At 38.3% G+C, this 27,729-nt stretch overlaps 1 long non-coding RNA gene, 1 pseudogene and 3 gene segments (V, D, J or C); 1 reads left to right on the top strand and 4 right to left on the bottom strand.

Annotated features, from left to right (window-relative positions):
* Window positions 1–497: 497 nt before the first annotated feature.
* Window positions 498–1,097, bottom strand: LOC124107271 (uncharacterized). The gene is made up of 2 exons (XR_006856352.1): window positions 926–1,097; window positions 498–781 (listed from the first exon to the last, which is right to left on the bottom strand). It is a non-coding gene; the product is annotated as an uncharacterized LOC124107271 (long non-coding RNA).
* Window positions 1,098–7,964: 6,867 nt separating this feature from the next.
* On the bottom strand, window positions 7,965–8,600 carry LOC124107280 (T cell receptor alpha variable 16-like). The segment is given in 2 exon segments: window positions 7,965–8,338; window positions 8,460–8,600. Coding segments are annotated over 2 exon segments (471 nt in total).
* A 5,976-nt stretch (window positions 8,601–14,576) lies between these two features.
* LOC124107267 (T cell receptor alpha variable 8-4-like) lies at window positions 14,577–15,395 on the bottom strand. The segment is given in 2 exon segments: window positions 14,577–14,949; window positions 15,304–15,395. Coding segments are annotated over 2 exon segments (465 nt in total).
* A 67-nt stretch (window positions 15,396–15,462) lies between these two features.
* On the top strand, window positions 15,463–16,350 carry LOC124107279 (proteasome subunit alpha type-6-like; annotated as a pseudogene).
* A 7,213-nt stretch (window positions 16,351–23,563) lies between these two features.
* On the bottom strand, window positions 23,564–24,449 carry LOC124107265 (T cell receptor alpha variable 12-2-like). The segment is given in 2 exon segments: window positions 23,564–23,975; window positions 24,287–24,449. Coding segments are annotated over 2 exon segments (444 nt in total).
* Between the last annotated feature and the right edge of the window lie 3,280 nt (window positions 24,450–27,729).

Below are 27,729 nucleotides of genomic sequence, written 5' to 3'. Positions count from 1 at the left end.
TCACACATTTTCAATAGTGTCAAATCTGTGTCAAGAAAACTATAGTCAGTGTTTGTTTATTTTAGTAGGAGTGAAGATAAATAGATGTACTTGATCCTAGAAGCCCACCTTTACAGCCCAGCATTTTAGGATCTGCGGTTGAGAATTTACTTTCTTCCTGAGTTAGAACATGAAGGATCTTTTGGGCTCAGTGATCTAAATCCTTCACCTTGAATGAGGCTAGAAGACTGCTATACTAAGGATGAGCCTGAGGACATGGAGCCAGGATGGGCAGAACTGAGCCTGGCATTGCAGTTCCCATTCCATATTTCATGACCTTTGTCCTATTTCAAGATGCTTCAAAAAAAAAAAAAAAAAAAAGCCACGGATTTGAACGGTCTCCCTTCCCTCCTTCATGGAGGATGTGAAACCACCAAGTCCACCCATGGAGAGGGCTTCTGGGAAGCAGCCCTGGCAGGGTTTGCGTCAGGGCTGCAGGTGCCTGCTGATCACTGTGCATCTGTAGCACAGAAGTAAGTGGAAGCATCTGCAGCCTGGGAAGCCGTGATGGACAGGACGCTTCTTTTGGTGGAGGTGTCCAGGGTGGCTGTTAGTCTTCCACTGTGTTTTTCTTTCTCATTTGAACGTATTAAAATCACCAGAGCAGGACTTTTACCTGAGTCCTGTCTGTACCACTGCAGGTTGTTAGTACTAGTTTTATAACTGCAGTTCATGGTGGCATTTTGTCCCTCCTGGATGCTCAGGACCCAAGAACTCTCTTCTTGTTGTTGGCTGTTCACCACTAGGCAGAAATGAGGCAAGAGACCAGATGTTAGTAACTGAATTTTCAAATCCCATTTCCAAAATCACAGGCAGACTCATCTCTCTGGCAAGTGGGCTCTAAACTAGGGTCTCCCTATTCCCATCTCCACCAGACCCCACTCACTGGCCAGCTGAAGCCACAGAGTCACCAAACACACTCCCAGGAGTTTCTGCATCTTTCTTCCTTATTGGGATCACAGGAGGGACAGCTTTGGGACCTGAAAGGCAGCCAGGTCCCTCAGTCAGAAGAGTTAGTTCCCATTACTGAAAAATTTTGGTCTTTCAGTCCCTCCCCCTCCCACAGTCTCTCTCTTTTTTTTTAACCCAAACCATCAGCAGCAAGCTCAATCCTTTGTTTTGAACACAAGGTTGAAATCAGATCTGAGGAGAGGGAGGCACTGCCATCTGGTGGTAGCAACATCATCCTGCTGATGGAATGTGCTCTGTCTGGATGGTGAAGTGTGCAGAGCTGACCCTGAGGAAACTGGAAAGCTAGTCCATTCTCTGCCTGCGTTGAACTCTGGTTCCAGCTTGCAGTAAAAGCAGATACGTTGAATTTAGGTAAGAACTCAATGAAGGAAGAATGTGGGAGCTCAAAAAGTAATGGATATCTTTGAGAAGCACTGTTAAGTTGCCTACAATTATGACATCTGAAAATGTATGGACAAGCTTCCTCTTTGCTGGAATGAGACTATTTGTAAGTCAGAGCTTTTACTAATTAGAAATAGATGGCAGAATACAACAGTCACTAGTATGGCAATATGTAAAAACGTGGATGTGTAACCGATGTGATTCTGCAATTTGTATACGGGGTAAAAATGGGAGTTCATAACCCACTTGAATCAAATGTATGAAATATGATATGTCAAGAGCTTTGTAATTTATTGAACAAACAATAAAAAAGAAAAAAGAAATAGAAATGGACTTTGAATGAATTGAATAGAAAAAAAAAAACAAATTAGTGAATACCACGTTTGCCTCGGAATCCCCAATAGGTCAGGGAACTGGACTCAGATCTACCAAGTAAGGGCAGCACAGAAAGTCTGGGGAAGTCCTCCTATTAGCATCCATGGGCTCCTCTTCTGAGCTCCAGCCTCTGCAGGTGGTACCTGCCAACCTGCTCAGGCAAGATAACTTAAGCAGCTGAAATTCCACAGTATTTGCTGCCCTATCACCTCTGTGTTGTTGTAATTACCTCCCTTCTCAAAAATCCTTTCTTTTTTCATAAGTAACTCTTGAGTCAACATTGGGAACAATGCATCTGACTGCTGGGGCCTAGTTGTGTGCCCACATCTAACTGCACCATAGTCTGCCTATAGGTACTTCATTACCAGCTTGCTAGGGCTGCATTACAAAGTACCAAAGATTAGGTGGCCTAAACAACAAAATCTACTTTTTCACAGTTCTGGAGGATTTAAGTCAAAATTCCAGGTGTCAAAAGCTATGGTTTCTCCTGAGGACTATCTCCTCAGCTTGCAGATGGCCACCTTCTCACTGTGTCCTCATATGAATCACCTTCTGCCTGTGCTATCTATGCCCTAATCAATCACCCCTTCCTACATTGATACAGGTCATTTTGGATGAGAGCCACTCTAAGGACCTTATTTTAACAAAATCACCTCTTTATTTTATTTTATTTTATAAAATATTTTATTTTAGTTTGGTTTTATTTTATTTTGGTTCTTTTTAGTTATACATAACAGTAGAATCCATTTTGACACAATTATACAAGCATGGAATATACCTTGTTCCAATTCAGACCCCAGTACCTCTCCTTCCTTTTCCCTCTTCCCACCCCTACTCCCTTCCCTCTATTGATCTTTCTGCCATTTACCCACAGTTATTTTTTAATTTAATTTATTTTGGATGTCCACAATGGTGAGATTCACTGTGGTATATTCGTATATGTATATAAGATAGTTATGTCAGATTAATTCCACTGTCTTTCCTTTTCCTATCCCTCATTCCTCTTTGTCTATTTCACTGAACTTCAATTCCCTGCCCTTATTGTGATTTAGCTTCCACATATCAGAGAAAACATTCAATCTTTTGATTTTGAGGGATTCACTTATTTCACTTAGCATTATTGTTTCCAGATCCATCCATTTAACAACAAATGACACAAAGTCATTATTTCTTATGGTTGAGTAATATTCTGAGTGTATGTATGTCACATTTTTTAATGCATTCATCTGTTGAAGGTACCTAGGTTGGCTCCATAGCTTAGCTATTGTGAATTGTGCTGCAATAAACATTAAAAATACTCATCTTTTAAAGGGCCTATCTCCAATACAGTCACTTTCTGAAGTGGTCATCCTTGGGGCTTCAACATATGAATTTTGTGGAAATATAATTTAGTGCATAGTAAAGAGTAGCTGGCACTTTCAGTTTCTATGGTAGGAGACAGGAGGGCACAGGGAGAGGAGAAGCTTTGCTGTCCTGCCATAGAGGTCAAATTGAGATCCACCCACTCAGGAGCTGCCCATGTGTCCTCTGGGCTTATTTTCTCTTGATTGTAAAATATGGATAATAACAATCCAGTGCTACATTTTCAAAGTTGTGGAAAGTTAATGATGAGATAATAAAGTTCCATTTAGAGCAGGGCTTGATGCCTCAAAACTTGGTACTGCTTCAAGAAAATAAGTCCTGATGCTAAACAGTAAAAAGATTGGCAAAAATCTTCTAGAAAATTTTGTAAATGTTTCAGTATTGAATTCAAGATATTCCTTGTGGAAAAAGAGTTAGTGATTGGGAAGAGGGGAAAGAAGGAAGAAAAACAAGGAGGAAGGCTGGGTGGGGGATGTAGCTCAGTGGTAGAGTAATTGCCTGGTATAAATTGAGGCCCTGGGTTCAATCCCCAGCACAGGGGAGGAGAAGGAGAAAAAGTGAAGGAGAACAAGGAAGAGAGTCTTGGCTGGAGGATGTGTGGACCAGAGAGTGCCAAGAGAAAAGCCTGCAGGAAGGTCTGGGTCGGCTCACAGCCAACACAAATTCATGTTTGTTAGTATAAAGCTAAGAAAAATTGGAGTCTTTTGAGCAAGGACCTGATGTTATCTTAAATGTTGAAATTTTAATCTTCCTGCTTTCTGCTAGATAGTTGAAAACTTGAAAAACTTTTCCAGGAAATATAGAATAATGATCAAAAGATGTCCCCTGACTCTAAGAAATCCTGAGACTTGTCTAATGTCAACTACAAGAGGGCAGGCATCTAGTTATCTTAAAAGTGGTATGTATTCAGCTATACATGCCAAAAGGATCCAGACTCTGGAAAGGAGAGCTGTGAGGTGAGAAATTTTATTGTACCTTTGAGTACTGAAACATGAGAACAAATTCTCATTCACAAATGAATAAGTGAAGAAAGAATAAAAGGTAATTAGTACCTAGTGTTTCTTCTAGGAACCCAAGTATGAATCAATATAAAATATTCATTGATATAACACATCAAGTTAAAAAATCCATATGCTTCGCAAGATAACAAAAAATAACCAATTTCAAAATATTTTTCTCAACATAGTTTCAAGAAATTAAAAATTAAGTATCTAGTCTTGTTACAAGATAAGGCATATTTATTGAAAACCATCGATAAATATTATGACAAATAATAAAAAAAAAAACAAGTGACACTTAAAGGAAGGGGTGGGGACGGAGCTTAGGGGTACAATGACTTCTTAGCATCCACAAGGCCCTGGGTTCATCCCCAGGAGTGGAGATAAAAAGTTATGACAAAAGATTATGATTACTCATATATATTCATTAAATGGTTGCTCAACAATGACCTTGTAACAGTATAATAGAAAAGAAAGATTTTATTCATAATACCAACTACATTTAAATGTATAAGAAGGAAAAATAGAGAGACTGAAAAGTTTTTCAAAGAAATATAAAGCAAAGAGAAATGTATATTTTATACAATAATAGCAATTAATGTTGATCAAATATTAATGAGATGTAAATTTTAAAGTTTGCAGCACTTGAAAAATAACTTTTAAATTTAATATAACACTAACCAGAAAAAGAAAAAAATTCAACCAAAGCAAATACAAATAATGTATCTTTAATATAATTTTTGAAAAAAATGGATTCTGAGTATAACATTTTTTCCTTCTTATCTAAAAAAGTTAAGAATGATAACTATTATATGTAGAATTCATTAATGTTTGTAGGACATAGCTATGCTGAGATAGTTCCTCACCTCCAATCCTAGAGGACATTTGTCAGACCTTTTTGTATGCCTCACAATTGTTATTCACCCTAAATAAATGGTAAAGTCCTATAAGCTCACAGTTAAATAAAAAGAAAATTACCTTCAGTAGAGAATCAGGTTATTTCCCACTGAAACAGAAAATGCTAGAATAGCACTTGTCAAACTGTATATCTTAGGTCCACTGAAATATCTGAGAGTATTTCTGTATCAGATAATCTGCATAATGAAAATAATTTTTTTATCATAACACTAAGATATAGTTCAGGGGTTTCACTGTGTTGACATTTGTACTGATGGTACAAACACAACTGTTGTCATCTTAGGTAAAATCAGTGACCCTAAAACATGCTAATAGCCTTGCGTGTATGCATCGCCACAGAAAGAGACCCACCATGTATTTGCAAAAGAAAAAAAAAAAGTTTCGCTTAAGTATGTCCTTGATAAAGAAATGAAAAAAAAAAAGATGTATCTTTTCTTTTAAGTGTACTCCTTTTTACTATTCTACGTGATGAAGCAGATGGTGCTTGCAGCACCTCTGAAGTCTTAAGCATGACAGGGTCTTCGGAAGAGCACTGGAGCATGGTTTGCAGTGGGAGCAGCAAGCTGCCTTTCCATAGAACTCTATTTTTTTTTTCACTTGAAAGTAGGAGCACAGCCTAGCAGGTTTGGGTAGTTGCTAGACATTTTCTTGAAAATGAAAGATTTGAGCTAACAATTTGGCAGACAAGTGACTGGTTGTTGTCGATGATATTTTGAGCATTCATGTGAATTTTAAATATTTAACAAATTCACATCTATTAACATGGATTTGATACTTTCCCAATTCTTCATGGTATTTCTGAAAATATTGGTGATAATAACAGTGCAATTTTAAAATATGTTTTAGAATTATTATGTACCCACAGGAAGTTCCTAAAATATTTATAGAGTCGTATGTCCTCTTCACTATCTTCCTCCAATGGTGAGATTTTTTAAATAGAATTGTAGTACAATATGAAAACCAGGAATTGACATTGTTCAGATACACTAAGGGATTACTTGAGGGTTTTTGTTTTTGTTTTTCTTTTACTATTAAATTTGAGAGTTCCTTATTTGTTCTAGCTACAGGGCCTCTGCCATGTATGTGATTTACAGAATGTTCTCCTTGTCAGTAAGTTACCTTTCATCCTCTTAACAGGGTCTTCCACAATGCTGAAAGTTTTAATTTTGATGAGTTCAATTTAATCTCTTTTTTTTTCATGGATTGTGCTTTTGGTGTTACAAGGTTTTTCTTCATAACAAATAAAAAGGTCAGATCATTGAGAACTCAGACCTTTGAGAAAGAAGATTTTGGTGATTCCATGACAGAGGAATAAAAATAGAAACTAAAAGAATGATATAGTCTATATCAATTGCAGACTCATAAACAAATCTTAAATCAAGGAATATAGTAGTATATTTTTTATTTTCTCTTTGTCCATTGTATTTATATGTTCCTATTTGTATATATTTCTTCTCCTTCTCCTCTATCCTTCTCCTTTTTTCTTTTCCCCCAGCATAATTATTTTTATGCAGATAACTGGTAACTAACTTCACAATGTAGTCTGAATGTAGAACTCCTTCTGAATTTTAAAAGTGACTTTAGAGCCAGAGATTCACACAGTAAATGTTGGGACTATGGATTTCCTCATTTTGGGGGAAAATGAGGGAAAAAACCTTTTTCACTTGTTCAGAGTCCTCTTTAGCTTGTTAAGTGGAACAACAATACACTGTTATTGGGATGAGCAGATGTGTATATAGAGGTGCATATGAAAGATCAGCCAGAGGGATGAGGTTGGCCAATTACCAATTAATTTTCTCCTAGCTCTAAATTTGTCCATCATTCCCTTTTTATGATATGGGATGTGGACCCTGTAATTGTTTCTCCTTTGCCAACTGGTATGATAAGGAGCTTTGTCTTTAACTGTGGCTGGAAGGACACTGAAGGAAAAAGAGGCTTCTTTTCTCTGCTGCTGATGTGTTTCCGGTTCTCTTGTCCACCCTTCAGTGCTTGGCTAGCCTGGGACTCCCAGGGATGTGCCCCTCTAGCAGGTGTGTGACAGTCCTCCGGATGGTTTCTTGGCAAGTCTTCATAAGCACCCAAGCAAGTACAGCAGCACACCTTTGCCAGCTTTTTGTAAATTGTACTGGATCCTGGTAGGTATTTTACCACTTAGCAATAGTTTTTCTCTGGCACCTTTGCAAACTTCTCCACCACTTAGCAGACTACAGCTGCACATTCCCAATGAGGTCTGAATCTTAGTTCTGGCTGGAGGGATCCAGAGTGTGCTTGTACCAATGTGTTCCTTCCTTGGGAGTCTGCCTTGGTCCTGGAGTTGAGAGCTTCTCCTTACATGTGCAATTCCTACATTCTTTAGAGTCCTTTCCCCTTTTAATAGCTAATCTCCTTCTATTATTCAGTAATTTTCACATTAATTTTTTCTTGTCCAAATTACTGTGTTGTATTTTTACCCTTTGGCTAGACCTTGGCTAAAGTAGGAGTCTGTGAAATATAGAGAAGAAAGAGATCATTAGATACAGAGAGATCAGCAATCAGAAGCCATGAACCAGCCTAGAGCTAATAAGGAGTTGCACTGGGGATGTAATGAAGAACACATGAGGGATGGTTGGGGTGGCAGGGGAGTTAGAAAGATAAGACTATACCACTTACACCTGGACAGTCTCTCTGGCTTTTTTTTTTTTTTTTTTTTTTTTTTTTTTTTTTTTGCTGTGCTATGCCATTTTTACTTCAAAAGTTTCTTTGGTGGGTGCTTCTAGAAAGAATAAATACATTTTTTTTTTCAAAAACCCAAATTTAAGCAGAGTAGGTGATGAGACTTTTTAAAACCAATCATTGAGGTCCATCGGAAGCTAACTGATCCATGATAAGATACTGTATCTTAGAGGCACACTCAATGCCAAGCTCTGGAGGAAGAATGCCTCACTGGGACCACAGACAGAGCTGACAGGAAGCACTTTGTGTCACTCTGAAGGGTTTGTGCTCGGCTTCCCCTGCAAGCGCAGTTGCTGTGCCACTCAGAGCACAGTAGTATGTGGCTGAGTCGTCCAAATGAGATGAGGGTTTCTGCAGGTGGAAGGACTTCTCCCCTCTGTCGAGAGCAGCTGTGAATCCTTTGGTTCTATCGCTTGAGGTGTGTTTCAGGAGGACCTGGAGGCCTTGTCCAGGGTACTGGACATACCAGAAGAGCACAGGGCTCCCCGTATAGGAGTAGTTGCACTTCACCTGCACCAGGGCCCCTTCAAAGACAGCGATGTGGTCCTCTGGCTGGGTCACTGTCTGGGCTCTGATTCCTCCTGAATACCAATTATGGATCAGGAAAAAAAAAAACTAATTAGACCGTGGAGAACAATGCTTTAAACTGATTCTACATCACAGTTCACCGGCAGACAGAATGAAAAGCACCTTTTTACTCACCGAATGTGAGTATCATCACGAGCACTGATATGAGGATGGGCGTCATGTCCGAACCACAGGGACACAGCAGGTTCTGTTCTGGAAACAATTCAGCCATACGGACCCTCTGACAGCGCACCGAGAGTTTAACCACTCTGCGCTGCAAAATGCTCCTCAGCGAGCCGGGTTTGCCTTCTGGTTTTCTATGATAGTTCAAGTTGCTCAGCATCTCCCTCTAGAGACCAAAAGCGGCACTGCAGACAACCTCAGACTTCAGGAAGTCTTCAAATTCTCAAAACAGTTCCTTCTCATTTAATATGACAAAATATAATGTAGACTAAGTAAAAAAGAATGTCATTAGAAAGCCATACATAAGCATCTCAATGCAACATAGTAGAAAGTCCAAACAGCAATACTTACAGAAATCTAGTTAAAATAAAAATTAGAAAAATGTGTTATATTTGCTAAAACATGTCATTGTGAATGAAGAGTCATTTAGATGTTAAGCAATAAATTTGGGTGCCTACTTTAATAACTGTTAAAAATAAATTTCAAATGGATATAAAAGTTAATATTTTTAAATAAGATAAAGGAAAAGACAAACTTTTTAAGATTTAAAATGGCCTTGGATTTTCTAAGCAAGATATTCTGAGAGCATAAGCACAAATATAGATATAATAAATTTTATGAAAAATTTATATAAAGGCATTTTAATTAAATTTTGAAACATTATGAGATCAAGTGACTTTCCATCTATCTTCATTGATTCTGACACAGAAAATGGCCCTTTATAATTTTAGTTCTACACATTAAAAATTAAATAGGCCACAAACAGAGGAATTCTTGAATGAACATTCTAGAAAGATGGTAGATTGAAAATGTGCATGCTTTCCTGTCCTTGACTAAGGGCTTCTCTGGCCACCATTCAGACTTAAGTGTGGTAACCCGTTTGGGAATTGGATATAAATCTGGGCTTAAGCAGTAGGGAATCCCAGGATGAGGGGCAGGAAACTACTGTTCATAGAGAGCTTGTGCTGAGGAGATGATGAACCTCTATAAAGGAAACATTATCTTAAGAGAATGTCTTCTCTTGCTCCCCAAATAGCTGAGAAGAAAGTAACAAAGAGACTGGGTCTCATCTGTTCTTAAATAAAGAGGAATGCGAGGAAGTCTGGGAGCAAAGGCATTGTCTTCCAGTTTTTCATCAGGAGCTGACATCACCCATCAGATAACCTCCACTCACAGTGCCCTAAAATTTCAGGAGGGGAAGAGAGAAAGGGAAAGAATCCCTCAGAGAGAATTAGGTGCCTCAATGGGTCTAGTATAGCCTGAAAGAAAGATCATCATTAGAGGCCCAATGTTCTTTGCCAAGAAAATCAGAACATGTAACATAAAAAGTGGTTAACAATTCATTTGTAGGAAAGATTTCACAAAGAACATCTCATTGAATGCTTTGTTTAGTCCTCTAGAAAAGCAAGTACAACTAAATGAAAATAGAACTCTGTAAACCTAGGACAAATTCTGTAAACCATCATGGATATGTAAAATGCCTCCAATGAGACTTTGATTGCTGGAATGGGAAATAGGACCTGTATACCATGGCCAATTTGACCTCATTTCCATCTTCCTTCTTCCCCTGTCCAATACCTTCCCATTCATTTTGCAGGTCCTTTCTTCTCTATTGACGTGAAGTAATGACCACAGATTGGTTGGTTTGTGTGTTTTTGTAGTAAAAACTTACAACATTAAATTTACCATTAGCCATTTTTAGGTATACAATTCAGTAGTGTTAAATATTTTCACATTGTGGTGTGATGAGTCTCCAGGAATTTTAACTTACAGCACTGAAACTCTTTTGAGTTGTGAGGCACAGACCACATTTCAAATCAATTAAGTGTGTCCTCTTTTTTATCTCCCTTTATTTTTCTTTTTTTTCCTGTCCCTCAATATTTTAATTGTTTTCTCTCATTTCTTCTCATCTTCTTTGTCCTGTTTTTCTAATCTCAGAAGAGGTATGAGAGAACATAGAAATCACTGGAATAGTTTTGGAGCCAGAATAGGACTCATATATTAGATTTTTAGTTAAAAATTCAAAGGTGTAAAAAGCTAGTGTCAATGTTTTTACTGGGGATTCCAGCTTTACCATGGCCCTCACTGATTCCTGTTCTCAGTTCTGCTAGGACAGTCATCACTATTTAGGCCATCTCAATTACAGACCTTCCTTGCAGATGAATACGAGAAATTCCCCCTGTTCTGGTATGTGACACTTCAGGAACTCACTGCTACTAACTCTCAACCAAATTTTCACCAAGATTCAGGAAACCTCAGCATGATAAAGGTCATATATGAAAAGCCACAGCTAATATCACACTTATGTGAAAAGCTGAAAGCTTCTCCTCTAAGATAAGAAACAAGGTAAGAACCCTTAGTCTCATCACGCTTATTCAACACAGTGCTGGAAGATCTCCTTGGAGCATTTAGGCAAAAATAAATAAATAAATAGATAAATAAATAAATAAAATCCAAGTTAGAAAGGAAATTAAATTATATCTGTTTGCAGATGACATGATTTTCTTTGTAAAATAATCCCTTTAAAGCCCTTAAACTGTTGAAATAGTCAAATTTGTTAACTTGTGGGAAACAAAATCAATACACAAAACTCAGTTACATTTCTTTATACTAACAATTAATTATCCAAAATGAAATTAATAAACAGTCCTATTTCCAATACCTTCAAAAATTAAAATGAAATATTTACAAATAAATCTGAAGAGATAAAAGACTTGCACACTGAAAACTACAAAACAGTGATGAAAGAAATTAAAGAAGATACAAGTACATGAAAAGATATCTGATGTTAATGGTTTGGAAGATTTTTCATTGTTAAAAATATCCATAAATGCCAAAGGAATTTATATAGTCAATGTAATCACTATCAAAATTTTCACATAAATAAAAAATAATATCTAATTCTTAAGAATCATATGAAAAGCTGGATGCAGTGGCACATGCCTGTAATCTTTGAACATGGCAAGTTCAAATATAGCCTCAGCAACTTTGTGAAGCTCTAAGCAATTCAGCAAGAACCTGTCTCTAAATAAAATATTTAAAAAGGGCTGCAGAGGTGGCTCAGTGGTTATATGCCCCTGGGTCCAATCCCCAGAACCAAAAAGAAAAATCATATGGAATGACAAAGGACCAAGAATAACAAGGAGAAAGAATAAAGCTGAAGGTCTCATACCTCCTGGTTTCAGAACACATTACAAAGCTGTAATATTTTTTAAAAAATAGTACTGTCATTAAGACAGACATATAAACCAATGGACCAGAACAGACAGCTCAGAAATAACCCCTGCATATACCCTCAACTGATCTTTATCAAGGGCATCAAGAATATGCAACAGGAAAAGAAAGTCTCTTCAGCAAATTGTCTTGGGAAAACTGGATCATCCACTTGCAAATGAATGATATTGGACCTTCAGCTTTTACCATACACAAAAGTCAACTCAAAATGGCTTAAGACTTAAATGTAAGACTTAAAAAATGTAAGACTTCTAGGAAAAAAAACACAGTAAAAGTTCTTGCCATTGGCCTTGGCAATGTCTAATTCTTGGATATGATATTCATAGAAGCAGAGAATAGACTAGTGGTTGTCAGGGGATAAGGGGAGTGTGAATGGGGAGATACTGGTCTATGAATACCAAGTTTCAATTACACACAATGATAAATTTCTAGAGATCTGCTGTATGTGCCTCTATATAATGATACTGAATTGTAGGCTTACAATTTTGCTGAAATATAGTAGACCTATGTTAAGTGTTCTTTCCACAATTAAAAAAAATCATGTCCCTGAAAAATGTAAATCTAAGTGAAATAAACAATCATAAAAGACATAATGAAGGGACAAATGTTCTGTCAGAAAAACTCTAAACTAAAATAAAAATGGGTACAATGTAAAGCTGGAAGAAGTGACACACTTAGAGGAAACTCGAGTATATCTGCAGCCAAAGACACCAAAGGGGGAACTTGAGTCTTTGATGCAATAGGAGAGGAGGAGGCCCAGTCTGAATAATATCTTTTAATACAGACCTTAACCCTCTTTTGTTCAATTAATGGCATTTTTACAAGTTGGGGGGTCTCACTGTATAGCCCAGGCCAGTCTCATGCAATCCTCTTATCTCAGCTTCCCAAGTAGCTGGAACATGCATGATTGGAAAATGCATGCTTTAATGGCTCTAGAGATACAATTATAATAAGGCAAGAATCCCACTTCCTCTGTTATGGTTATGTCCCCCAAAGTCTCATGCAAGGAGAGGTGGAGCTTTTAGAAAATGATTGAGTCATCAAAGGAGTAATCAATCATGGCTGAATGAACTATGGGAAGTGAAGGGAACTGTAGGATGCAGGACCTAGTTGCAGGGGTGGGTCAGGGGGCATACCCTAGAAGGGTTTTTCTTCTCTCCAGTTCCCCTGCCTCCACTCCCTGGTTTCAATGAGCTGAGATACCTTGCTCTGCCATGTCCTTCCACCAGGATGCTCTGCCCTGACCTCAAGCCTAGAGCAATGGAATCAGTTGACTGTGGGCTGAATCCTCTGAAATGATGAGACACAATAAATCTTTCCTCTCCTAAGTTGCTCATGGCAGATATTTTGGTAACAGTGATTAAAAAATCTGAACTAATTCAATCACATTTTAAAAAGTAGATTTAGGTTATTGTACATTTTACTTATCTACTTATTATTTATTTTGGGACCATCAATTGAACCCAGGCTCTCTTAACCATTGATCCACATCCCAGCCCATTTTTAAATTTCTTTTATTTTTATTTATTTTTTTTGAGACAGGGTCTTGTTAAGTTGCTCAGGGCCCTGCTAAGTTGCTGAGGCTGACTTTGAACTTGAGATCCTCCTGCCTGAGCCTCCCAAGCCACAGGGATTACAGGTGTGCATTACCATGTCCAGCAGTTGCATATATTTTTAAGAAATGAAATGATTCATAATTTCTGTCAGTAATTTCATAAATTATGAAATGCTGAGATAAAAAATCTTAACTTCTGCATGTGTAGACTTTTCATAATCTTACATTTTTTAATCCTACCATTTGAACTAAAACACAAAAGCAATTTGAAATCATAAGTGTATTATATCTATTTCTTAAACATGTTGGATTTTTATATAATTGTCTCAGAGTAAATAAAAATGGTTTCTTGCATTTGATATCCCTGTGAGAACTGATGTAATGTCTGATACTGTGAACTTTGGTAGTGAAGGTCTATCTTCCTATTAATGTTGTTAATGTGCTTTGAAAGAATAAAAATGTTTTTCAAGTGTTTACTTTTATATTATACCATGAATTAGAATAACTTCTTACAAGGGAATAACTAAGGGTTTTTCACTACTTTAGTCTCTTTTATTTGATTTCCTTTTATGGGATAATTGTCTCAAATTTTTCATATGAAAATCACTGGACTAACTATTTCAAAACAGATTACAACTGAATGGCTTTTAGTTTTCCTATCTCATCAAAATTATGTTTAATTTGATAATTGGTTCTGTAATACAAAATGAGAAATATAGATATTTGTCTAAATTACTTTAAAATGTCAATATCACACAGTGAGATATTATGTATGTGCAAGAAGTTAAGCTTCCAATCTAGATTTAGAGTCTATAGTGCACTGATTGAGAATCTATACCCTAAAGGTTGTTGTAAATGAGAATCTAGGCTGCACAGCTTGCCTACTAACACAAACAAGTATCCATGTATTGATCAACACCTGAGGCAATGCTAATCATCATAGTGGATGCTAGAAATGAGTTTTTAAAATAAAGGTGATGTTTCTTTTTTTAACTTCAGAGCCCTTATAGATATGATGTGCGTTCTTAGCCCTTATAGATATGATGTGTGTTCTTCAGAGTGTAGGTGTGGGGTGGGAGTTGGGGCATGAAGTTGTGGGGGACAGAGGTCCCTCCTAAAAAAATCATCATAAGACTTTCATCTGGGACACAGCCAGTCTAAAGGTGACAGAACACAGACATGGAGGCAACTATTCAGGTGACAAACACTCTCAGAGGCTCAGTCCACCCTGCCATCTTGGGCTGCACAGAAATTGAAACTCCCCAGCTTGAGCCTGTGTGTCACAGAAAGTCCCCTGTGTCAGGAGGTTTATGCTCAGCTCCCCCTGCAGCCCCAGGCACTGTGTCACTCAAAGCACATAAGTACTCAGCTGAGTCGCTCCAATGGGCTGAGGGCTTCCTCAGGTGGAAGGAGGTTTCATTCTTCCTAAGTTCAGCCTGGAAACCATTGATGCCTGTCACCAGGGTGGCCTCTGACGCGTACTTCAGGAGGAGCTGGAGGCCTTGGCTGGGGCGTTGCTGGTACCAGAAGAGATAGGGTGATACAGAAGATGAGTAGCTGCACCTCAGCTGCAGAGGGGCTCCTTCAGAGACCAGGACGTGGCGGTCAGGCTGGGTCACTGACTGGGCTCCGCTTCCTCCTGCAACATTGATGCTGAGTAAGGAAAAGCAGCGCAGAGCTGGCTGTGGAGAAGACGCCTCTCTCTCCAGTTCCAATCAAAACAGGGGCTCTTTGGTGGGATGGGAGAGGGAACAGCATGTACTCACTCAGGGTGAAAACCATCGCGAGCACTGGCAGGAGCAGCAGGAGCATGGCTGGTGGGGAAAGCTACAGGGATCCGCGGGTGGGAAGGTCGCGGTGGCTGAGCCTCTGGGACACTGAGTGGAGAGGGGGCGCTGCACGAGTCCCTTGCTTGGACAAGTTTCAGAAACGGTTAGAAAGAGGCTTTCCTTTAAGCAGTGTGGATGCTCTCTGATCCCCTGTTTTAGCGACAGGTCCCTTAACTACATCAGTGAGGAAGCATCAGCCAGGGGCAGGGAGGAGGGGCTCCGCGGCTGAAGAGGATGTTCAGTGAGAACTGACGCCTCCTTGTGCAACATCGCCCTCTGGAGGCCTGAGGCGGGACGGGGATCTAGACAGGCTGTGCCCTTCCCATGTCAAGGTGTGATGTGCCAACTTCGAGGGAATGTGCGTGTCCCTTTCAGAATCTGTGATGATGTCACCTTCTGCAGCACATGGGACTTAATCTTACAGTACATAAAAATTAAAATAGGAGAGAATAAATGGAGCCCAGAGCTGGTTTGAAGTAGTGGCTTCACCAAGTGTCTGACAGTTGCAGTGTCCATTTTGACCAACTTAGCCTTTTTTCACTGGAGGGCTGGTCTTAGCAATTGGAATATGCTTTTAAGCTATCATTCAGGGTGGCTTACATGAATAGGGAAAGACCATGTAATAATTGTCACACAGAAGAAAGTACCTGACAAATTATTGGACTCAATCAAGGTGACTGAAAACACTGGCTGAATGATGACTGGAGGACAGCCTACAGCAGATCCCAGGTATAGAGGGCATGCTCTGAGGCTTGTAGTTGGAAATGCATATGTGGATATGGGATTGCTATGGATATACTGTGTAAAAGACTTGCTTATCTTTTCAAATCTACACAGAGAATGCAGACAAGAGACTGGTGTGGTTGTTATATGATTATAATCGGTATAAACAAAGAATAAGGACCTCAGGTGTACAAGTGTGGTCCTACAGGTTACCACTATTGGTTTCAAGCCACTGCAGCAGGAGTTAAACAGACAGGGTCAACCAGCTTCATGGAAAAAAGTGAAGAGGAAATTTGATTGAACATTTGAACAGAGAGTGGAAACTGCAATTTCATGCCTGTCTACTGTTCTATTCATTGATTTTAAACCTTCAGAAATAGACGTTGGAGTAGTTATATTTGAAAATTCTAAATTTGTGATTCTGAATTGAACAGAGATTGAAGCTCACTTTGTTGCTCTAGCAGAGAGACTTAACATTGTCATTATTTTACCAAATCCATAATGCTTCTTGCTAGTGTGTTTGGTAACAACAAACCAACATTATGCAGGCCCCTGGATTGATAAAGGAACCTCTATCATTCCTCCTACTTTTAAATTTAATGATTTAAATTTAATGATTTAAATCATTAAAACAAACAAACAAAAGGTGATTTTGGAAAAACAGAAGGAACCGTAATTTGCCTAACTGAAAAATTAGTCACAGGAAAACACTATTCTAGATTCTAGAATATTGATGAGATATTTCATATTATTTTTGCAAAACCATTAATCAGAGAGAGGGATCAAGATCAGTAGCCTTGGCCTGAGGTGAGAATGGCCCTTGTTGCTGAAAGTGAGCATGAAAGTGAGGAAAAGAGATTATTTCTTTATTTGTTGCTGAAGGAAAAAGGCTAAATTAGATGAGTGACTCGCTAAGAATCATCCTAGATAACATTTTGAGCGTATCAGCAATGCAAATTAACAAAGGTTATAATTTTCCTTGTCAAGTAGAAAGAGTGATAGCCTCCTTGGTTTCAGGTCAACAAGTTTGATGTTTCTTAAGGCTATGAGAAAATCACTCAAGTACCACATTTTTAAGTAGAGAAAGTGAGAGCCCTGTTCCCTTGTCAATGGCCAGAAGAGACTGGTATATTATGCATAATTATGGAGACACTGAACTAAAAGGAAGATTTTTTTTTATTTTTTATTTTTTTTTATTGGTTGTTCAAAACATTACAAAGCTCTTGACATATCATATTTCATACATTAGATTCAAGTTGGTTATGAACTCCCAATTTTACCCCAAATACAGATTGCAGAATCACATCGGTTACACATCCACATTTTTACATAATGCCCTATTAGTAACTGTTGTATTCTGCTACCTTTCCTATCCTCTACTATCCCCCCTTCCCTCCCCTCCCATCTTCTCTCTCTACCCCATCTACTGTAATTCATTTCTCTCCTTGTTTATTTTCCCATTCCCCTCACAACCTCTTATATGTAATTTTGTATAACAATGAGGGTCTCCATCCATTACCATGCAATTTCCCTTTTCTCTCCCTTTCCCTCCCACCTCATGTATCTGTTTAATGTTAATCTTTTCTTCCTGCTCTTCCTCCCTGCTCTGTTCTTAGTTGCTCTCATTATATCAAAGAAGACATTTGGTATTTGTTTTTTAGGGATTGGCTAGCTTCACTAAGCATAATCTGCTCTAGTGCCATCCATTTCCCTGCAAATTCCATGATTTTGTCATTTTTTAGTGCTGCGTAATACTCCATGGTGTATAAATGCCACATTTTTTTTATCCATTCATCTATTGAAGGGCATCTGGGTTGGTTCCACAGTCTAGCAATTGTGAATTGTGCTGCTATGAACATCAATGTAGCAGTATCCCTGTAGTACGCTCTTTTAAGGTTTTCAGGGAATAGTCCGAGAAGGGCAATAGCTGGGTCAAATGGTGGTTCCATTCCCAGCTTTCCCAGGAATCTCCATACTGCTTTCCAAATTGGCCGCACCAGTTTGCAGTCCCACCAGCAATGTACAAGAGTACCCTTTTCCCCACATCCTCTCCAGCACTTGTTGTTGTTTGACTTCATAATGGCTGCCAATCTTACTGGAGTGAGATGGTATCTTAGGGTGGTTTTGATTTGCATTTCTCTGACTGCTAGAGATGGTGAGCATTTTTTCATGTACTTGTTGATTGATTGTATGTCCTCCTCTGAGAAGTGTCTGTTCAGGTCTTTGGCCCATTTGTTGATTGGGTTATTTGTTATCTTATTGTTTAATTTTTTGAGTTCTTTGTATACTCTGGATATTAGGGATCTATCTGAAGTGTGAGGAGTAAAAATTTGTTCCCATGATGTAGGCTCCCTATTTACCTCTCTTATTGTTTCTCTTGCTGAGAAAAAACTTTTCAGTTTGAGTAAGTCCCATTTGTTGATTCCTGTTATTAACTTTTGTGCTATGGGTGTCCTATTAAGGAATTTGGAGCCCGACCCCACAATATGTAGATCGGAGCCAACTTTTTCTTCTATCAGACGCAGAGTCTCTGATTTGATATCTAGCTCCTTGATCCACTTTGAGTTAACTTTTGTGCATGGCGAGAGGAGGGGATTCAGTTTCATTTTGTTGCATATGGATTTCCAGTTTTCCCAATACCATTTGTTGAAGATGCTATCCTTCCTCCATTGCATGCTTTTAGCTCCTTTATCAAATATAAGATAGTTGTAGCTTTGTGGATTGGTCTCTGTGTCCTCTATTCTGTACCATTGGTCCACCCGCCTGTTTTGGTACCAGTACCATGCTGTTTTTGTTACTATTGCTCTGTAATATAGTTTTAAATCTGGTATCGCTATACCGCCTGATTCACACTTCCTGTTTAGAATTGCTTTGGCTATTCTAGGTCTTTTATTTTTTCCATATGAATTTCATGATTGCTTTATCTATTTCTACAAGAAATGCCGTTGGGGGCTGGGGAGGTGGCTCAAGCGGGAGCCCCCTCGCCTGGCATGCGTGCGGCCTGGGTTCGATCCTCAGCACCACATACAAACAAAGATGTTGTGTCCGCCGATAACTAAAAAATAAATATTAAAAAAATTCTCTCTCTCTCTCTCTCTCTCTCTCTCTCTCTCTCTCTCCCTCTCTCACTCTCTCTTTAAAAAAAAAAAAAAAGAAATGCCGTTGGGATTTTGATTGGCATTGCATTAAACCTATAGAGAACATTTGGTAATATCGCCATTTTGATGATGTTAGTTCTGCCTATCCATGAACAGGGTATATTTTTCCATCTTCTAAGATCTTCTTCTTCTTCTCTTTTTAGGGTTTTGTAGTTTTCATTGTATAAATCTTTCACCTCTTTTGTTAGGTTGATTCCCAAGTATTTTATTTTTTTTGAAGATATTGTGAATGGAGTGTTTTTCCTCATTTCCGTTTCAGAAGTTTTGTTGCTGATATACAGGAATGCCTTTGATTTATGCGTGTTGATTTTATATCCTGCCACTTTGCTGAATTCATTTATTAGTTCTAGTAGTTTTTTTGTAGACCCTTTTGGGTCTTCTAGGTACAGAATCATGTCATCTGCAAATAGTGATAATTTAAGTTCTTCTAAAAGGAAGATTGACAGAGGTCCATCTATAGAGAAACTGAAGTAGAATTATAAGGGAGAAGAAGAAATGAAAAAATATATTTTCATATCTTCTTATGATATATATATATATATATATATACACACACACACACACACACATATATTTATATCTGTTTCTTGAAAGAAGAATAGACAACAAAGTAAATCTACATGAACTCAATAAGGCAGGAGTGAGTGCCACCAACAGACTAGAAAATGAAGGGAACTTGTGGGAGGTACAGAAGACAAAGGAGAGGTTGTCAGTGACCCTCATCTGAGTTAAGCACACAGTAGTCCCATACAGGTGGGAAACAGGGCCAAACAAAAGCAATCTGCTCTATGGCCTAATGATAAGCAAACTCTTTCCCATCCAACTTATTGTAGCATAAAGATTATTGGAACCTAAAAGTGAAATACATAACCAAATAAGAAGAGAATGGGGGTGAAATGAGAATCTGGCCATCAGGGATCCTTTTCATAAAGTCAAAACAATTTCTTTGTGAGAACTACACTGACTGCTACCAATCTGAAAGCATTTCTCTCTTGTTTTCTGATCTATGTCTTCATCCTGCATATCAATTTTCTTTCATGTGTAAGACCAAATATAGTCAGCTTGGAATTTTAAGTGTTACTAGCATGTGCTGCTGATTAAAAATTTCCAGTTAAGCATATGTAATCATTTCTTATATTTCCAAAATTCCCACTAAAATGGAATTTGAAAATATAAACAGGATGAACCTAAATCCATAATGGTAAGATAATTACCAGAAGAAAGGTATTAACATTCATAAGATGGAAAGTAGACAACAGCCCCACTGATGGATGAAAAAGAGAAACAAAAAGCACAGCCCAGAATGAGCTGTATGAAGATCACAGTGGGAGAGTGAGTGAAGGAAACCAGTTCCACCAGACCCTGGAGCGGCTCTGGGCTGAGAGAGAGTAGGTGTGCTGGAGGGCAGGAGGGAAGGACACAAGAGAACAGACTGAATGTGAGTGTGTGAAGGGGACAGCAGCCTCCCTCTGTGCCCTCCATCTGCTGCTGTGCTTGTGTGTGAGGAGCAGAGTAGGACAGTCCCATCCAGACACTCAGTTCTCACTAAATTGCAATGAGCCATCTGGGAAGGTGAAGATTTTGATGTGAGTAGTTGACAGAGTTCGTCCATCTTCAAACTGATATACAAGGAAGAAAAGGAGCAACTGAACTGCCTGTTGCCTGCTCTGGCATCCTAATGATGAGCCTGCCTATTCATGTGCATGCCCACAGTCCATACTGCCAGCCAACCCCACTTAAGAAGGCACCTTGTGGGAAGTGTACCCTGATACCCAGTCTTTCATTCTTAACAGTACTCGAAGAAGAGAATAATGTTAGCCATTCACAAGTGTATGTGGTGGGATCTCTTCCTGCATGTCTTTCTATATATGAAAGCCCAAAATGATCAACTCTGATTATCAGAGGCTTAGTGTCATAAAATCATTCCCAAAATAAACTGAGATAAAAACATGCTGCTTTTTTTTTTGTTAATAGGTGTCTTAAATTATTTCAACTGTTGAAGAATGGTAAGACCAGATATAAAACCCATTAAATGGATGATGAAATTAAAACATAGTATATAGTAATTAGAAAGTCTATACTTAAGTGAATGCTCCCCATGTTCTTGGAGAATTGCATGGTATAGTGGACACTGTTGGTGTTTAGCCTAAATCTCCTTTCCCAGGCCAGTGCAGGTAATACCCAGATGATATGAATGTTGACTACTCTTGGTTCACAGTTGGTCCTTCCACTCTCTGCCATTGACCCGTAGAGTATACCTCTACTCCAAGAAAGACCATGGCCAATGACCTCAATACTTTAATCTTGTGCACAAAAGATCAGCAGTCTAGCCTTATCTCAAGGTGGAAGGGATCAGATTTGTGGAAAAATTCATGCCCCAGAGCTCCCCAAGAGGTCAGGTTAAAACAAGACTACTTACATTCATACTTAGCAATTCTCCCTCTGAACTTGCTTTCCTTGATAAATTATGGGCAAAAGAGCTTTAGTTCAGGTTATCCTCTTAAGAAACTCAACTAACAACAATGTGTTATTTCATAAATTCTGAAACCAATCTTAAGATGTATGTGAGTACAGGGTAAAATCAAATGGCCCATAAGTAACATAACAGATGCTTGAACCAACTCTACAGCCTTGATTCATTTCTGAATGCCATGATATCAGAAAGCACACATTCAAAGTAAGTCTAGAATTTAAGGATCTTAATTAGAGCTCAACATTCTGCTCTTATTCACTGCCTTCCAGTTCTTTCTTCCACGACATGCAAATCTTTGTTTGGTTTTTAATTCTTCTGATGGAGAATATGAAGCAAATCCTGATTGGGTTATATCCATTTAGCCAATGACTATATGAACAGAACTGAACAAATTTTTTTTCTATTTTTCCCCATATTTTTATTGGTGCATTATAGTTGTACATAGTGGTGGGATTTGCTACTACATATTATATTCATATATGACATCATATAACAATATAATTCCCCAGTATTCTTTCCCTTCTTCCCTCTCCTGGTCTCTTTCCTGTACTTTACTGATCTCCCTTCAATTTTCATGAGATTCCCGTCTGGCACTTTTTCTTTCCTTTTTCCTCTCTAGTTTCCATGAGAGAAAACACATGGCTCTTGACTTTCTGCATTTGGCTTATTTTGCATGACATAATGTTTTCAAGCTCCATACATATTTCTGAAAATAACATAACTTCATATCTCCTATAGTTGAATAAAACTCCACTGTGTGTATACACACCACATTACCTTTATCCATTCATTTGTTGATGGACACCTAGGCTGATTCCATAGTTTGATTATTGTATTGCTTTAAGCATGGATATACATATATCACTATAATATGATTTTTATTCTTTATGATAAATACTCTGGAGTGGTATAGCTGAGTCATATGGTGGTTCCATGTTTCCTTTTTTGATAAACCTCCATACTGATTTCCATAGTGGTTATACTAACTTACAATCCCACCAACAGTGTAAAGTGTTCCTTTTTTCTCTCCAGCACTTATTATTGTTTTTCTTATTGATGACTACCATTGTGACTGGTGTGAGATGAAATCGCGACATAGTTTTGGTTTGCATTTCCCTAATGGCTAATGATTTTGAACATTTCTCATATATTTGTTAGCCATTTGTATTTTAAGAAAAATATATTTTTCCTATTTATGTATTGGGTTATTTGGGTTTCTTTTTTTTTTGGTGTTAAATTTTTTGAGTTCTTTGTATATTCTAGATATTAATCTCCTGAACAGAAATCTTAATTCATTTGCAATTTTTTTCCTGGACTATCTACACAATTATGTTTAACAGACATGTTGTAAAACAATACGTTTTACAAAAGAATGAAGTTTAATTTTTTTTTCCTGTAACACAACTTAATGTCTATTACAAGGTCTTATTTCCATCAGAGCACAAATAGTATTACTAGACTTGTGTAGATGGCCAAGCAAATCCATAGAGCCCTGGAGTCCAAGGAGGGAAACATTCATATGATCTTCAGTGTTTCCAACTCTCTTCACCAACATTTGCTGAAAGACTCAATACTTGTCATCTTTGACAGCTGATTCATGCAGGACTTGCTCTCCATAATGAAGCCCCTTGGTGTCTTTTAGACCCTTTCTCAGGGTTCCTTTGCTGGAAATCTAGAGTTATTCTGTGGTTCCATGCCCCACTGTTGGTGGGGCTCTCTAAGACTATGGCATCTGCTCCCCATCTCTCTGTACCTCACCCCAGTGCAGGTAACAAAGTTTCAAGGATCAGGCCAGGGATTCTGAGTTCTATTTGGCCTTTACTCAAGAAGAGCAACATGGACTCTCTCTGACTTTTGATCTCTGCAACCATCTGAGCTTCTTGTTTCTCACCCTCTCACTCTAGTCCTTCCTCCTACCCATCAAATGTCCAGGAGAGGAGTTGCAGCTGAGAATGGAGATGAGACGGGAGATCAGAAGTAAAATAATTTGGGCTTACACACTTTCCCAAATTGGATTTTTTCATGACTCCTTTCTTCCCTTTGCATTTCTGTTTTGGGATTACACTCCTAATGCAATGTTTATTACTCTTAATTCCCAGCACATTTAGAGCCCAAAAGACTCTCTGTTCTGTGGTCTGTGCTCTACCTCAGAACTCCTGGGCCAGTAGGTTTCTGTGCAGCTGCAGGTGCCTGGGGAGCACTGTGTGCTTACTGCATAGAGGTAGGTGGCTGAGTCACTGAGCTGAGAGCCTCTGATATGCAGGAAAAGATGCCGGTTGGCTTTTTCAAGCTGTGCTGTGAATCTTCCTTCACCTTTTTCACCATTGGAATATATGGATATTAGCAACTTAGGACCTTTCCCAGGATATTGTCTGTACCAGAAGAAATACTGAGAAGCACTGTCACTGTAAGTGCAGTTGAGAGAGGCCACAGATCCTTCTGGAACACTGAGGGCTGCAGGACTCTGCTCCACTGCCTTCTGTTGGCTGTGCACCCCTGTGCAAAAAGACAATGGTCCAAAATATCACAAATCTCTTGACATATTATATTTCATACATTTGATTCAAGCGGATTATGAACTCCCATTTTTACCCCTTATGTAAATAAATAAGTAAATAAATAAATAAATTAAAAACCAAAAAGACAATGGTCCAAGAAGGGTGTTTGGGTAGTGGACACTCTTCAGGAGGCCTACCACCCTCCCCTAGTTAGAAGGTAAAACCATTCATGTTTCTACCCATGGGCCTAGAGTAGTTGATAACTTCAAATATTGTTCTTTATGATCCCAAAGAAATGCCCAAACTCACAGCTCAGCTGAAGCCACAGGATCAGTAGTAAAACACTCAAGAATTTCATCATTCTTTTCTCCCCTGGTTCTAAGGAATCAGACGTTAAACCCTAAAAAGAAAAAACAACAAAACAAAACAAAAAACCTGAGTTTCATTTAGACATTTCTAATTCTGAGACATAAAAAAGAATCTCTTCTCCCAAATAGAAAAAAAGAGGTGTTTCACCACCCGTGATGCATCTCAAAGCCACTCCCCCTCTGTTCTCTCCTCCTCCCTTCTCTCTCTCTCTCTCTCTCTCTCTCTCATGCAGGCACAGGCACTTAAACATCTTTCCTTAGTGTCTCTGAGAAGATACTGCCATCTTGTGGACTCATCATAGTGATCAAAGAAATATTTGAAATGCAGACCCTTCTATGTACACTGTCAAAAGTTTGATACTTTAGTTAAACTAAAAATTTAGTAAACATTTTCTTCAAGTCAATGTGTGTGTGTTTATATATTCATATTTTATAGCAAATGGCCACCTTTTCTGAGTAAGAGCTGTTATTTCAAATAACCACTTTTCTGCACTGGAAACCATTCTTAACAGTTCTATTATAGAAATCTGAGATTTTGCAATTTAAGGAGTATTTCATATTGCATAGTTCTTCTCCTTGTACAGCCAGACACCTCCCATACCAGTTTCTCATCTTCAATTTTTAAAGAATTTGCTTGTAATCCCGAAGAATCCTTTCAAAATAGAATGTGTTTTCTTTAGTATCTTGAAAATACACAAGATTTCTTTCTTTTTTAAATTATATTTTATTGGTTCTTCTTAGTTATATGTGACAGTAAAATTCATTTTGATAAAATTATACAAGCATAGGATATATCATATTCTAATTAGGACCCCATTCTTGGTGGGATTCACTTAGGTATTTCAGAATGGTTTTAAATCTGGCTTAACAAGCATGGTTCCACATCAAAGTCCAGGCAACATTTTTAAGCAAGGCCAGCACTAGAGGACCTTGAAAAGTTTCCTTCCATTTTGTACTAACTACATGCCTGTGTCCAAACAGCACTTACTTGGGTCATGCAGGAGGGATGGAGCTGCCTTTAGCTCCTAGACTCTAAAATAATTCCATGTGTCTGTTCATCTGTCTAATTTCTCTCATTCCCCTTTCTTTAATAAAACCTGATATCTAAGTATTGGCCTTTGAAAGCTGAGGATCTGTTCTCTCTCTCCTTCTGCATTTCCATCCTTGTTCATCCAGCCAGAACTATCAGAGGGATATTGAAGTCAGAAACTCAGTTGAACCAACAGACAAACAAACACACACAGCTCACATTCCACCTTTATCCCACAAACTGCTTCATTACTTTAGAGGAGGTATTGGCTGGGAACCAGAAAAACTGCAGGTCCTTCTATACTCATGAGCCATGTAATCAAATCCACCAACAATGGCACCATCAGACACTTCCCTTTCTACCAAATGAACGGGAAACAGCATGCTATAGGAAGATGCTGATATTGAAATCCTTTTCTTCTACAGAATGTTATACTTGGCAAAAAGAGCAATATTCATTTCTCAGTAAATGTGAAAACCAAAGGAATAATGACAGCAGCCAAAGATGGCAGCCACTATGGCCTTGAAAATGTTTAAAAATGAAACATAAAGATTTAACAATAAGATGTGACCCAGAAGAAGAGTCTTTGTAAAAAGTACCTTTGTTGGTATGATTTGAGACAACTACAAAAAAAATGGCCTAATAGATCCAATGTGGTGGCAGACCTAAGAACCACATAAGTATAGGCAAAATGACAAGAATTCATTTTGCATCAACCTTATCCTATAAAAGCTTCTATGTCTAATGACATCTAAAAGAGAAGTCAAAATACTTCAGGTTCCTGAAGGATGCTATTATGGCAAACAAAAAGGAAAACTACTGATTTATCAGTTTTGGTCGCTATTTCTTCATGTATTTTTTCTCATCCTTTACTTTTTCCCTTCTCTTCTGTGATTCCCATTATACTTACATCTGTATATTTTATAATGTCTCACAGATCTCTTTGACTTTATTCATTTTTCTTTTTTTTTCTGTACTCCACAAACTGGATAAATTCAATTGATGTATCTTCAAGTTTAAGAATTTTTCCTCTTGTGTGCCCAACTATGTTATTGAATACCTCCAGTAAAATTTTTTAGAGATCAGTTTCTCTGGGTAGCCATTTTTCTTTCCCGATGACATTCTGGGATATGTAGAATGTAGGCAAGTTCTTTGCATTAGTGCTTGCAGGAGCCACCTGACAGGTCAAAGAAGTCAAGGACTATTCATTGATACCAAGGGCTTTGTCTACCCCATACCACTCTGAATAAATACAACCTCATCTGATAATAAGATCCACTAAGTTCCTGACAGCATCAGAAATCCACAATGGAATGTATGTTGCCATTTAAAGACTATCTTTGAGCCAGTAGTGGGAAGATTGTTTTCTTGGTTGTTGTAAACTTTATGTGGTGTTTGGTTGGAGCAGACTGGTTATTGTTTTAAATTTTTCTATCTGCCTTTTCATGGGCCTTTTGTTAGAGAGAGCATATTTGTCTTGGGGCTTATTGTCTGCACCCACTGTCAATTTCAGGTTACTGGTTTCTGCAGGATTCAGGTGGGTTATATAAATAAGAGAAAATTTGGGGAACTCACCATTTTTTCATTCCTCAAGTCCAAGTTCTTCAGCATGTCTGCCTGCTTCCCTCCATCTTTTGAGGTCTTCTTATGCCTTATTTTTACATAGTGTCCAGGACTTTAGCTATACGTAGGAAGGAATACAAGAAAGCATGTGTACTGCAACTTTCTGAAAGTGGAAGGCATAGGACGCTTGCTTCTTTCTCTCACCTAAAACCTCAGGACACCTTGGTTGGGACAGCATTCTTCTAGCAACATGGTCAGAAAATTGGATTTTGGTTGAGCCAGCTGGATTCTTTTGTTTATATGGTCCTCAGTCATGAGAATAACTATCATTTATTTGAGTTCACTGCTCTACAAATTCCTATATAGTGTCAGGAGAGGGCCAGATGGTGACTATTATGTAAGTGTCATGAAAATGCCCTTATCTCTCTTGCTCTTTTTCTTTCTAAACAGAAGTTTTGGGTATGAATAAAAAAAATTACAAAAAAAGTGACTGAAGTAATACTGATTTTGTGCTGTTGGAGAAAAGCAATAACTCTGTCACCTAAAAAGAGAAAGCAAGCCCTAACCTCTTTGAGATGGTGAGCTTAATATTTTCTTTGCTACAACAAGCACCGTGACCTAGCATAATAACAACATGCTCTGCTGGAGTGAAGCAGTAGCTGCAGCTGGCAATCTGACCTACTCCTGGTTTGTTATCCCTTCCATAGTCCATGAAAATAGTAAACTCAAGTGAAGATGGCTTCTCCTGTGCTGTTCTGCTACATCAATGGCAACCCCAGCCTGAGTGAGCT

The sequence above is a fragment of the Marmota monax genome, unplaced genomic scaffold, assembly GCF_021218885.2.
Source record: "Marmota monax isolate L192 unplaced genomic scaffold, Marmota_monax_Labrador192_F-V1.1 WCK01_AAM20220418_F8-fsc00079, whole genome shotgun sequence".
In the NCBI taxonomy this organism is placed as follows: Eukaryota; Metazoa; Chordata; class Mammalia; order Rodentia; family Sciuridae; genus Marmota; species Marmota monax.
Note: the sequence above shows the minus strand (reverse complement) of the source record. Positions and strands in the feature narration are given on the sequence as shown.